Source organism: Cololabis saira, chromosome 3 (assembly GCF_033807715.1).
Source record: "Cololabis saira isolate AMF1-May2022 chromosome 3, fColSai1.1, whole genome shotgun sequence".
Classification (NCBI taxonomy): domain Eukaryota; kingdom Metazoa; phylum Chordata; class Actinopteri; order Beloniformes; family Belonidae; genus Cololabis; species Cololabis saira.
Genome location: NC_084589.1, coordinates 880,067 through 892,342, shown reverse-complemented (window position 1 = coordinate 892,342; position 12,276 = coordinate 880,067). Strand labels below are relative to the sequence as shown.

At 41.8% G+C, this 12,276-nt stretch overlaps 1 protein-coding gene across 1 annotated transcript in view; it reads right to left on the bottom strand.

Annotated features, from left to right (window-relative positions):
• The window catches only part of LOC133424401 (ectonucleotide pyrophosphatase/phosphodiesterase family member 2-like), a 66,874-nt gene that overhangs the window by 38,634 nt on the left and 15,964 nt on the right, over positions 1 to 12,276 (bottom strand). Inside the window, exons 3-6 of the mRNA XM_061714974.1 lie at positions 10,141 to 10,266; positions 4,336 to 4,396; positions 4,159 to 4,256; positions 3,865 to 3,944 (exon numbers count right to left, since the gene is read on the bottom strand). Of these exons, the coding sequence (XP_061570958.1) occupies positions 3,865 to 3,944; positions 4,159 to 4,256; positions 4,336 to 4,396; positions 10,141 to 10,266 (365 nt within the window). The remainder of the gene's footprint in view (positions 1 to 3,864; positions 3,945 to 4,158; positions 4,257 to 4,335; positions 4,397 to 10,140; positions 10,267 to 12,276) is intronic.

The window sequence follows — 12,276 nt, the reverse complement described above, 5'->3', positions numbered from 1 at the left end:
CCTGTCACTAGTTTTACCGCTTCTAACCTCTTTTTCTGCGCCTCATTTTTAGGGAAGGGGGGGGGTATGATAATGAGGCTCTGTGCTGATTGGCTCCCTGAATGACGTGTAGCAGGGGAGGAGAATAAACCCTTGCTCCGCCAGAGCAGCCCAAGCCTGTAAATTATCACAACACTGAATTTTCACAAATGGAAACTTTATTGTTAAAAAAATAAAATATGAGTTGTATATAAATAACATTTATGCACTATTTAAGCCGGATCTGCCCGGCGGATGCTGAACGCTGGCCCCGGAGCCACGCCGGGCGCCCCGGGAGCAGCGCTGCTGGAGCAGCACGCATCACCGCGGCTTTAACGGGGGAATCTGAGCGGTTCCGACCGGCCGGGACCGCAGGAACCGGCCTGGACTGGTAGCAGGGACTCCCGGGGACCGACCAGCGCAATTTCAGCCGGATCTGCCCGGCGGATGCTGCGCGACGGGCGCTGCAACCCCACGGCCGGCGCACAGATCGGCTCCGGAGCGCATCCGCGGCGCATCTCCCGTTACCGGGGATCAAACCGACAGATTTGCCTGAAAATTTCGGAGAGTGAAGCTGGTCCGACCTGGGACGGACCTCCGAGGACCCAGCTCCCAAACCACCCGGGAACCTGGATGATTTAACCTGGATCCGCTCCGCCGCGGCGCCGCGTCCGACTGACTGAAGGATGGAGAGCTCCAGCCTGTGGAGAGAGCTGGTTGTGGTCGTGGTTTCAGCAGCGGAGGCTGAACCTATGGAAATGAGCGCCTATGGTGACGTCACCCTAGGCGCAGATTCAGAATGGCTCAAAAAAAGGTCACGTGACACTGGGGGACTCTGTCAGGAGGGGGTCAGAGACCCTGCAGAATTTCATGGTATTTTGTCTCCCCTGTGCTGGCAGGGTGAGGGGAGACCACTTTATATATGTTAAAACAAGAAAAAACGTGTTTTTCATAATAGGTCCCCTTTAAGCAAGTAAATCTCCATTTACACGATTAATCGTTAAAAAATCGCGATCTCGATTCATGCTTGAACGCGATCTCATTTCCAAATGACGACGATTTAATTTTTATTTTTATTTTTATTTTTTTTTTAAAGATGGCTGCATAAAAAAAGGACTAGGCCTATGTTCTAGGTTGTTGTAGTCCTGTCATGGTCAACTATCATGTTGTCATGTTTGTTATATTTTGTTAATGATTGTGGATTACATTTGGAGAAACATCTACAATATGTGTCATCACCTGACACATATTGCACATAAATATTGTTAAAATTGTTATTGTTAAAACTATTTAAAGACAAGAGAGATGTTTATTGTTTTATGTTCAATGTCAGCTATTACAGCAAAAAGCAGCCAGAGGAATAATTTGTTGCCTCAGAACTACAGGATCTGTTACAAGTCCCCTTTCTGAAAGGGTGTTCAACTCAGGGAGGAACAAATATTGTTCAAAATTGTTATTATTGTTTAAATTATTCAAAGGTTTGTGTAAAGAAGACAAGAGATGTTTATTGTTACTATATTTTTGTTCAGCTGTTGCAAAGTTAAAGTAATAAGTGCAATAAATTTTATATTGGAAAAAAATCGTGAGAGAATCGTGATCTCAATTCTAAGCAAAAAAATCGTGATTCTCATTTTGATTCTCATTTTGATTCTCATTTTGTCCAGAATCGTGCAGCCCCCATGTTAAAATCTCCAACTTCCAAGGTCACTTTGTCTCAAAATTGTATTCCAAGCTGCAACACTTGACTACAGGCAGACTGTCATTCCTACGGAAATCATGGGAGACTCAGTTGAAAACAACAATAGACAGTGATACATGGGAGGAAATTTTACTCTTACCCTTCGAAAATATCCATATGCAACAGACTCAGAGAAATGCAATATAATATTCTACAGAATGTCTACATATCTCCATATATATAGTAAATATACAGCAGGGGCTTCCCAAACTGTCAAAAATCTAAGACTAGTTTAGGAACAAGATTGCGCTGTCTTTGGGAATGTGAAAAGATTCAACGTTTCTGGAAAACTGTATGTGGTGAGGTTAGTGTGATAATCAAACAACAATTACAGCCTGACCTACTACTATGTCTATGGGATGTTTCCCTGAATCACTAAGACGACACATTACAGTTTTTGCTTATTTCGGCTTATTGGGCCGAAAGGCTATTCTGACTAAGTGGGTGGGAGAAGAACCTCAACCTCAACCTCAACACATCTGTGGAAGTCGTTGATAGCCGACTATATTTCTCTGGAAAGACTGAGGTTTGGAAATATTGGTCAGAGGAGCCTTTTTAAGTGTTGGAACCTGGGAACTTCCTGAAATGTTGGATTCACTGCGGACCTTAGGAATCATTGCTGTGTATGTATTCTGGATCTGCTACATATTTCAAATTATTTGTATATATACTGCACTGGACATGTATAATTTCAAAAATGCATAATAAAAAAAAATGTAAAAAAAAAAATGTCCAACTTCACAGCAAAAACAAACATATTTAAAGCCTAGTTCAAAAAATGGCTTGGGCTTTGGACTCCATAGTTAGATTTCACATTCATAGCAGAAATGACAGCTACTTAGTGCTTAGCACCGACTTTACTTGACTCCTGAGCTCCGAATAAAGACCTAACGGAGCATAGTTGGTAAGGTGAAGATAATATGGCTTGTAAACTGCACTAAGAGACTGCTGTGAATGGTTTTGAGTTGTTCTGGGGGGGTTTGGAGGTAAACAGTCACAACCAGCTGTCTTTGCTCCTGACTGCAGGCTGCTAACTGGTGTTGACCAGAATAAGCTGTCAGTTTCCAATTCTTGCAGCGGCTGCTTCCTCTGGTAGAGCCACTTTCGCCTCAGATCATTTCATGTGGATTAACTGAACATTATACCAAGTTCTGTGTGAATACTGGATTCTGATTGGCTGGCAGGTAGGTTAAAAGTGATAACCTACAACTAGAAAACAAGTTTGGTCAAATTGCCTGATATCTTTAATATCATTGCGCTGGATCAACTGCCAGGTGGTAACCACGGCAACGGAGATTCAGAGAAGAAGAGGCGGCTACCGCAGGACGGAGACATGAGATTATACTGAAGCACCTGGGATGTGAAAAGAAAAAAACAAGTAATATATGAGTCTAAGGGGGTATGGAAGACTATTAGGGCCAGGCAGGAGAAAAATATAATGAATATTTTAGAGGAAGATGATTTTTTTTTCATTATGCACTTCGAGAAAAAAGTCGAAATGTCGAGAAAAATGTTGAAATGTCGAGATTAATGTTGAAATACAATTTCGAGAAAAATGTCGAAATGCAGAGAAAAAAGTCGAAATGTCGAGAAAAAAGGCAAATTGGCTTTACGATATTGATTTGAAACACATATCACACATATGCAGTTGCATAACTTCAGAAACGTCCCCTTAACGTTCCACTCCAAGGATGTAAGTTCGAAATTTCGAGTTTATTCAAGAAATTTTGACTTTATTCTTGAAATTGTATTTCAACATTATTCTCGACATTTCGACTTTTTTCTCGAAGTGCACAATAAAAAGAATCTTCCCCTCTCAAATATGTTTTCTCCTGCCTGGCCCTAATACTCTTCCGTAAAGGGGGAGATGTGTAAATGTTTCTAAACCCCCCCGGAAGGGGCGGGACCACTGGCGGTATAACTTAATGCTAATTGGACAACAACTACGTCAAAGGTCAGGCCAGTCACAGCAACGACAGAGCGTTTAATGAATGAATGTGGAGGAGAATCGCCCGATCACCCTCATGAACAAACTCCCCCTGAATGCCGGCATACATCCAGTAGATACGATGATCCACATGGATCCACTTCCATCGTTACTCACTTACCGTAGCCAGTGAGTAGAGGTTTGGGAACGTTTTAGAAGGGTAAACAGGCCTCATGTAGGGAGCATGGGTTCCACATGTTCCTAAAAAGGACAGGATTTTTGATTCAAAGATTCTTACACCTGTTAAAATCGTTAATATCCCAAAATCCAAGAACATGCACCATGTTTTGGTAGAATAATTCTTTAACATTCCCAACAGTGCCACATCAACGCAACTTTTTACCAGGGTATCATTTTGTGGGGAGGTACAGCCAAAACAATGATCCTTCTTCCACATAACCACATCAGATCTTACTAAGTTTCTCGATGTTGGGCATGATGTTTTTCCCTCTCTTCACATAAGAAGCCCTAAATCCATCCACTGACAATATGATGAGCGGCGGACGCACAAACCTGTGCACATAGAAAAACACAGATGTCGTAAAATCAAACTTTATCAACCTAGTTGAGTCTTGTTGTAGTTTAAACGTACCCAGCAGGACATTCAGCAGCTCTGATCTCCTCACATTCATCCTGCAGCCAGGAAGTGTCTCCTAACGGGACCCGAGGGAAAGAGAGAGGTAACACCAAAAGTGAGGAGTTAGTGAGCACGTACAATTCTGTGGTTGTATTAGGGCCAGGCAGGAGAAAAAATATTTGAGAGGGGAAGATTTTTTTTTATTGTGCACTTCGAGAAAAAAGTCGAAATGTCGAGATTAATGTTGAAATACAATTTCAAGAATTAAAGCTGCAAGCAGCGATGAACGGGCCCTCGCACCCTTGTGCACGTTCAGGCTGCAGGGGAAGCCTGTATGACTTGATGTAGATTCTTCAGGCCTGGACATTTAGTGGATGAAACCACCCACGACTCTCTATATCAAACCATTCAAAAGTTATGGCAGAAAGTAGGAACTATCAGATATGGATCAATCAGATGAAGGGGGGGCGCGCTTTTTGACGTCTATCGTCGCCACGGTAACGCTGTTGACTGAGAAAAGTAATGCGCATCGTTGCAGGATGGAGACGCACATTTTGAGGTATAACACACCTGGGTGCACGTTACGGTTCGGGCCGTATTAACTGCTGAAGGAATGGCATAAATTGCGCCAAAATTACACAATTAATTCAGAATGGCCGACTTCCTGTTGGGTTTCGGCCATGGCGCCAAGAGACTTTTCTTTAAGTTGTGACATGATACAGGTGTGTACCGATTTTCATGCATGTACGTCAAACCGTATCGTGGGGCTTGAGGCACAAAGTTTTCTAGGGGGCGCTGTTGAGCCATTAGGCCACGCCCATTAATGCAAACCATTAAATATCACATTTTTCGCCAGGCCTGGCTTGCATGCAAAATTTGTTGACTTTTGGGGCACGTTTAGGGGGAAAAAAGACGGATACAATAGGGCCTTCACACTGTAAGTGCTCGGGCCCTAATAAGCATATCTCGCAAACCCATATTTTAATCAGAACACAGAAAACATCAAGTATCGTAACTAAGGTGGTGGCTTGGGGGTTTGCCCTGTAACCTGAGAGGAAGAGGATTTATACTTAGCAACAAAGGTTTTGGAAAATGGACCCTTGCTTTGTTGGAAGATACAAGGCATTCCCTGAAAAATACTCTAAAGTCTGTGTATGACTTTCAGGATTCATATTTTATTTGTAAAAGTACAAGTTGTCCTTTCCTTTCTCAGACATTCAGAGATGCAGACCTTTGGACTGAGCCCTGATAACAAGTCGGATGGTGACGGATGGTTGGATCCTGACGGCTTGGGGGATGGAGATGTTAATCAGTCAGGTTCTGGTTCAGTGGCTCAGATTTGGTCTCCCAGAAGGCAGGAGGCTGAAGAGTCCATGTGATGGCTGGGTAGGACACTCACAATTCTGGATGCTTTGCAGGTGAGGCGGGTGTTGTAGGTGTCCATGAGGGAGGGGAGTGAGCTGCCAATGATTTGTGATTACGTATTTTCCGCACTATAAGGCGCACCGCATTATAAGACGCACATTCAATGAATGACGTATTTAAAAACTTTTTCCATATATAAGGCGCACCGCATTTTTTTTTTTTTTTTTTTTTTTTTTTTTTTAAGATTTTTTTGGGCTCTAGTGGCCCTTTATTGGAGATGCAGACTGGAAAGGGGTAGAGAGAGAGAACGGGGAAGACACGCAGCAAAGGTGCGCAGGCTGGATTCGAACCCGCGACCGCTGCAGGAGGACTGTAGCCTCAGTATATGAGCCGCTGCTTAACCCACTGCGCCACCGAGCGGCTCAGGCGCACCGCATTTTAACGCGCACTAAATATCTGGTAAAATACCGTACTATAGTGGCTGGGGTTGAGTTACGTATCTACTTGATGGAGCTGCGCTACAGGAAATGCTACAAAAACCTACAGCAAATGCAAAAAAGAAAAACAAGAAAAGTCCCGTAAGTCAACATCACAGATTAGCGCCACCTGCAGTTATGGGGACATATTACGCCTGGCACACACGCAGAACATACACGGGCAAACAGGAGCGGACTTTCAGTCCGACTGCTTTTCGACGTTTGGCCTTTGGGTTGGTGTGTCCTGGCCCTTAGACTATGTCTAATCTTGTCATGATTGATTTTTGTACAGATTTCTTACCTGTGTGTCACAGCAGTACGGTGGCCGAGACCCCTCATTGCTGAAAATAAAAAAGAAAAACTGCAAACAAAAAGAAACGCCGCTGCAAATAAAAGAAACGCTGAAAATATAAAGAAACGCCGCTGCAAATAAAATAAAAAAATGACGCAAATAAAATTTTATTTGCAGCGTTTCTTTAATTTGCAGCGGCGTTTGTTTCTGTTTGCAGCGTTACTTTTATTTTCAGCAATGGCGGGTCTCGGCCACTGTACAGCAGGGTTTAAGTTACACGAGTACTAATTGCAGCGCTCATAACTTGCACTTCCTGCTTCTGTAATGTGGTGTATCGCTTTAAGAGTTTGGATCAATTATATGAAGCTAGAACAGTCTCAAAAGTGACAAATGCACGCGCCGATCCACAAATGCACAGGACAAGATTCACAAACAGAGAGCCAGCTCTCTGCTGCCGTCTGTCTGGTTTTGAGCTGAACGGAGGAAATACAGAAATATCTCCGCTGTTTCTCATCATCATTTGCTGCATCGGCAGGACTAAAAGAGCTCTCCAGTCTCCCGACGGCTCTGGTTGAACGACCCAACAAACCATCTCCCATCGTTTTCTTTACCGAGATCACAAGAAAAGCAGAGCAGTGATCTCCTCTCCATCCCGTGTTGCTGTCTTGTTGTTATCTTTACTCCACCAACTGGTTTATTAAACTACTACCAAATATTTAATCACTTTTCTAAGTGAACGGACGCGAACGCAGTTCAAACAGCAGGTGTATCCGTCTCTTTAATCTGATTGGAGTAAATCGTCCCCCACGTGGGGTGCGCTCTTATGATTGGCTGAAACAAAGGAAGACATCTGATTGGTTGCAGATCCTTCCGTGTTAAAAAAAACGCATTTGTGGATTGAGTCACGTCAGGGGAGTCTCAAAAATTCACACACAAATGCAGCGAAGTCCACAGACAAAAAAACGTTTGTAAATCAGGTTATGTTTGTGTGTGCATCAGAAATACATTTGTGTATCTTGTCCTACACACATGTGAATTGTTCTGTGCATTTGCAAATCATCCCGTGCATTTCTGAATCTCGTCATGTGCATTTGTGGATCACCATGTGCATTTGTCACTTTTGAGACTGTTCTAGCTCCATACAATCAAAGTGGCTTAATGCATTCTTGTAAAGTTTATGGGGATTAAAGTAGCAAGAGGCAATAATAGGCTACATTATGGAAAAATAAACAATTGTGTCATTCAGATGACATCAGACGGCAGCCCCCACTGCTCTAATTATCTTCCCATGTGCCTGATGGGAATCTAGTATTTATTATTCAGCCTTTTCCCATTTCACCTTATTCCCAGAATCATTTGATATTATGTACTGTATATGATCATATCTTTAAAGACTTTGCAATTTTACACCGAGAATCATTAATCTGAAATGGTTTGAGATACTCTTTTCATTCCCAGTGACGTCACCGAGCTACTGCCAGGTAATAAAATTACTGTAGTCGCAGGAAGTTCTTCCAGATGTTTCTTTTTAGTAGCACATACTTTTCCAGTCTTTTACTGCCCATGAGAAAATGTATGTGAGACATGTTGCTGGCATCAAATACTAACATTTTATATGAAATGGTAAAATATCTCACTTTAAACATCTGGGGCCTCATCTATAAAGCTTGCTTGCGCAGAAAAAGCGCCTGAAAGTTGCGGAAGCCACCTTCTACGCAAAGCCTCGGATCTAAAAAGAAAAAACTAACCGAAAAATCTGCTTATCTTTACGGCAACCCTCACCCTCCCGTAAGAATTTACTTAAGACACGGGGAACTGGCGACGCAGGCTGTGAGGTGGTGAAATGAAGCCAGATTCATGTCATACTCTTAATAATGTCATCACATATCACAACATATATCAGACGTAAAATAATAAAATAATAAAATAAAATAGCGCTGATCGTGTTCCTCTGTGTGTGAAGCTCAGTCAGTCAGGACTCTGGAGCTGCTGGAGCTGCAGCCTCGTCTGCACCGCTTTAGGACAAAACAAATGAGGGGCTGCGTTTAGGGAGCCCCACGGAGCCCCTCATTTCTTCCCTAAAGGGACACAGATTTTTTTTCATATATATGAGTTTTGCGCGCGCGTGAAACCTTTAGGTGCAGGTGTATGGTGCCTAAATTAGGGTCCCGCGTTAAAACGACGCAGAGCCTACGGCATAGGGTACGCGGCGACGCGCACCTACGCCGTAGGCTCTGCGTTGTTGACGCAGAACCATAAACCAGCTCTGAGCAGCTCTGAGGGGAGGGGGGAGGAGGAGGGGGAGCGGGGGGTGAAGCGGGGCTGCGGGGCCGTTCTCGTATCGCTTTCATACAGTGTCTTGATAATTTGCAATTTAAGGCTGAGCCTACCGTTAGTTTTTAAACTGTAAAAAGTAAGGGGAAAAAAACATGATTTTGAAAAGACGGGGACGTGTGTCCCCCCTGTTGCGCCGGGGAACTCACGGCGTTTAGCGCAGCAACGGCGTGCTGCCACTCACTCGCTTTATTTTATTGTATACTATTTATATAGTTATTCTAACTTTTACTGTGACCACCAAATAATGTGGTTTTCCTGTCCTCCACATCATCTACAACATCTAGGTCTCCGTGAAAGTCAGTGTCACAGTGGCTGCTACTTCTAATTCATTCTGACGCACAAACAGGCTGCAGGAAGCCACTGCGCATGCTCAGTAGGCTCATCCATATGCATTTATGGGCGTGTACAGGGCGGGGATTCAGCTACGCAGCCTTCCAGCGAGAATGATGCTGAAATATTTTGAAGAAAGTTTATAATAACATAATGTATGTAATAACTAGGGCTGTCAGTTTAGCGCGTTAATTAGATTAATTAATTACACTGCTAATTAACGCGTTATGACAATTAACGCAAATAATTATGAGTTGCAAAACGTGAGCATTTTAAATGTCCGGACAAGTTCCACTGTAAACGTTACAGGTACTAGTACTTGAATTGCTGTATTGAGTCAGCTTTAGTTTTAATTTTGAATTGAGAGTCTGCTTAAGTGCCTGTTTGAGACTCAACCTTATTTTATGAATTTTATTTAACTGTATTTGTATTGCATTTTTGAATAATGCTCCTGGCCAAATTGGTTTGCTGATGTGCTTGAGCTTTTTCTTTTGAATTTCATTCATGAAACACACTTCAAAAATGTGGATTTCAAATCTTCTCTTCTTAGTGGATTCAATTGATCAGTCATGCACTGCAATTTTGCAATGTCCTAGAATTCAAATTATTTATTTGGGGACCTTTAGCAGATATGAGATTAAAATGTGATTAATTAGATTAATTAATTATAAATCCTGTAATTAATTAGATTTTTTTTTTTTAATCGGCTGACATCACTAGTAATAACAACTAATTTGTCAGTTTATATTCACTTCCTGCACACTAAAGATACATTCAGAGAAACTTTCAGATTCAAATACTGTTATATTTTGTTGCAACATTAATATAACAAAACATAAAAAGGAATCCAAATCTGACACATTTGTTTTCGTAACAATCATTTTAGACCAATTCATTCCAGACATCATCTCCTTCTTGACACATGGGAGTATAAAAACTACCTGAATAACTTTGGATTAATTGGTTCTCCCATGGAGTTGTTGAGGATTAGAGGATTACAGGATATACAAAGTTCCAAACCTTTACACATCTTTTTGTAGTTGGTGCAGCAGTCTCCTCTGATCAGACAGTCTTCGGAGCAGTGGCAGGCATGCTGGTTGTTTCTGGCTTCTCCACACCGCTCTCTGCTGCATTCATATCCTCCATCTGTGCGTAGGAAGAGCAGAGGAACAAAACAATGTATAAAACATGAGAAAACAAAAGCTGCGGACTCCAAAACCCAGAGCCGTCTGGGAGATTTGCGAGGCCCTGTGCGAAATGGCTGCGGGGGCCCCTCGCGTGTGAGCGTAGCGAGCGCGCGCGAAATTTTTGGGTTTTTTGGGTCGGATCCGGTGTCTATATGCGCAATTTTAACTCTCCAATTAGCAAAATACTGGATATCTTCCCCTGCCTCATCATCATCTGGGCTTGCCTCGACGCGGGGCCCCACGGCTGCTTGAGACCTGGTCGGATCGGTGATTTTTGTAACAAATTTATCAAACGAGCCTTTCAGAGAGGCATTAAACTCTTCCATTTTCTTTAGTTTTTTTCTTTTTTCATCCCCTAATGGAAATTTCCTGAATATGTCTCGTTCTCTCGACATTGTGTGACAGTTTGTTACACACTCCACCGTCTGGATCAGAGCAGCTTGTGTCTGACGCAGTTGTATTGAACAACAGACACGCGCATCATTCCACATATATTTATTGATATGCACAGACTAGTACACATTTATGTCTGTAATGGAACGTGACTGTTGATATTTATAAGGGAAAAAAGGAAAAAAAAAAAACGAAAAAAAAAAAAAAAAAAATTTTTTTTTTTTTTTTTTCAAAAACGGCCCATAGCGCGAGGCCCCCTGGGGCGCGAGGCCCCGTGCGGTTGCACGGTTCGCACACCCCTTGCGGCGGCTCTGCCAAAACCACATAGGTTTTGTGGTTTAATCCTGCAGATTATTGAAGCTGGCAATGAGTTCGTAGTTTTTGGTGTAGGTTAGGGCTGGGGATCCATTCAAATGTCAAGAATCGATTCGATTCCGATTCTTAAGATTCAGAATCGTTTATCAAGATTTGATTCGATCCGATTCAATTTGATTCCGATATTGATTTGGGTTAGTGTTATTAAAACTGTTTTTTGAGCTGTTGCATGAATTATATGACTGTAGTTCTGCAACATATTAATACTAGTATTATATTGAGATTCAACAGCAAGTATTGCAGCTAATGATGCTGTAAGGACCAATCAGCTCCCAGAATGCTGATAGAACTGCTTTCAGAAACATCGTGGGGCAGAATTACCAAACAGATCCAGGGCAGCAAACATGAAATTGGTTTTATTTTTTTCCACATTCCGTTTAAATTTTTTCCATTTTTGGTCTGTTTTAGTTTTTAATTTTTGAGAATTTGGTTTTTAGCATTTTATGCAAATGTAACCCCAAGACAGTATATAAAGTAATGAAATATAGACAATTTATGCAATTATAACTGAAAACTTTAATGTTTTCATACATTTAAACATATCTAAAGGCAAAAACATGGCAGTAGTTATTCTTGTGTCCAACAAAACATTCCTTTTTTGGGCATAAAGAAAAAAATACCAAAAGTTGTAATGTAATGATGAAAAAAAAAATCGATCTTTAGACACATGAATCGATTTTTAGGAATTAATATGAGAATCGGTCTTGAATCGGAAAATAGATTTTTTCAACACAGGACTAGTGTAGGTAAGACCCGACGTTGTCAGGATTAAAATGTCATGTTCTGGGAGGATTACAGTGGTTGTTGTAGCTCAGCTGTGGTGAGACAAAGACCAACAGGCAGGAGGATAAAACTTTAATTCAGACCACCAACGATGGAAGTAGCGGGGGGAGGGGGGGTTGTTGCCACAGCAAACAAGAGAAGAAGAAAAAACATCAAAGACCTACAGTTTGCTCAAAAAAAGAGTGTTTAAGTGTGTGCCATTAAGTCTATGACTCCTTTCCTGCTCATAACAATTACCTGTATAGCTGGAAAATCAGGGGTAACATTCATATCTGGATGTTTGTAAGTCTTGATCCAAAAAAAAGAAAAAAGTAGCTTAAATGAAAACAGTGATTTAACTCATTCATGTGTAAGGCATGTCTGCAGATTAAACCTGTCTCACGCTAACGTTCCTTTACAGAACAAGGCAACATATTGT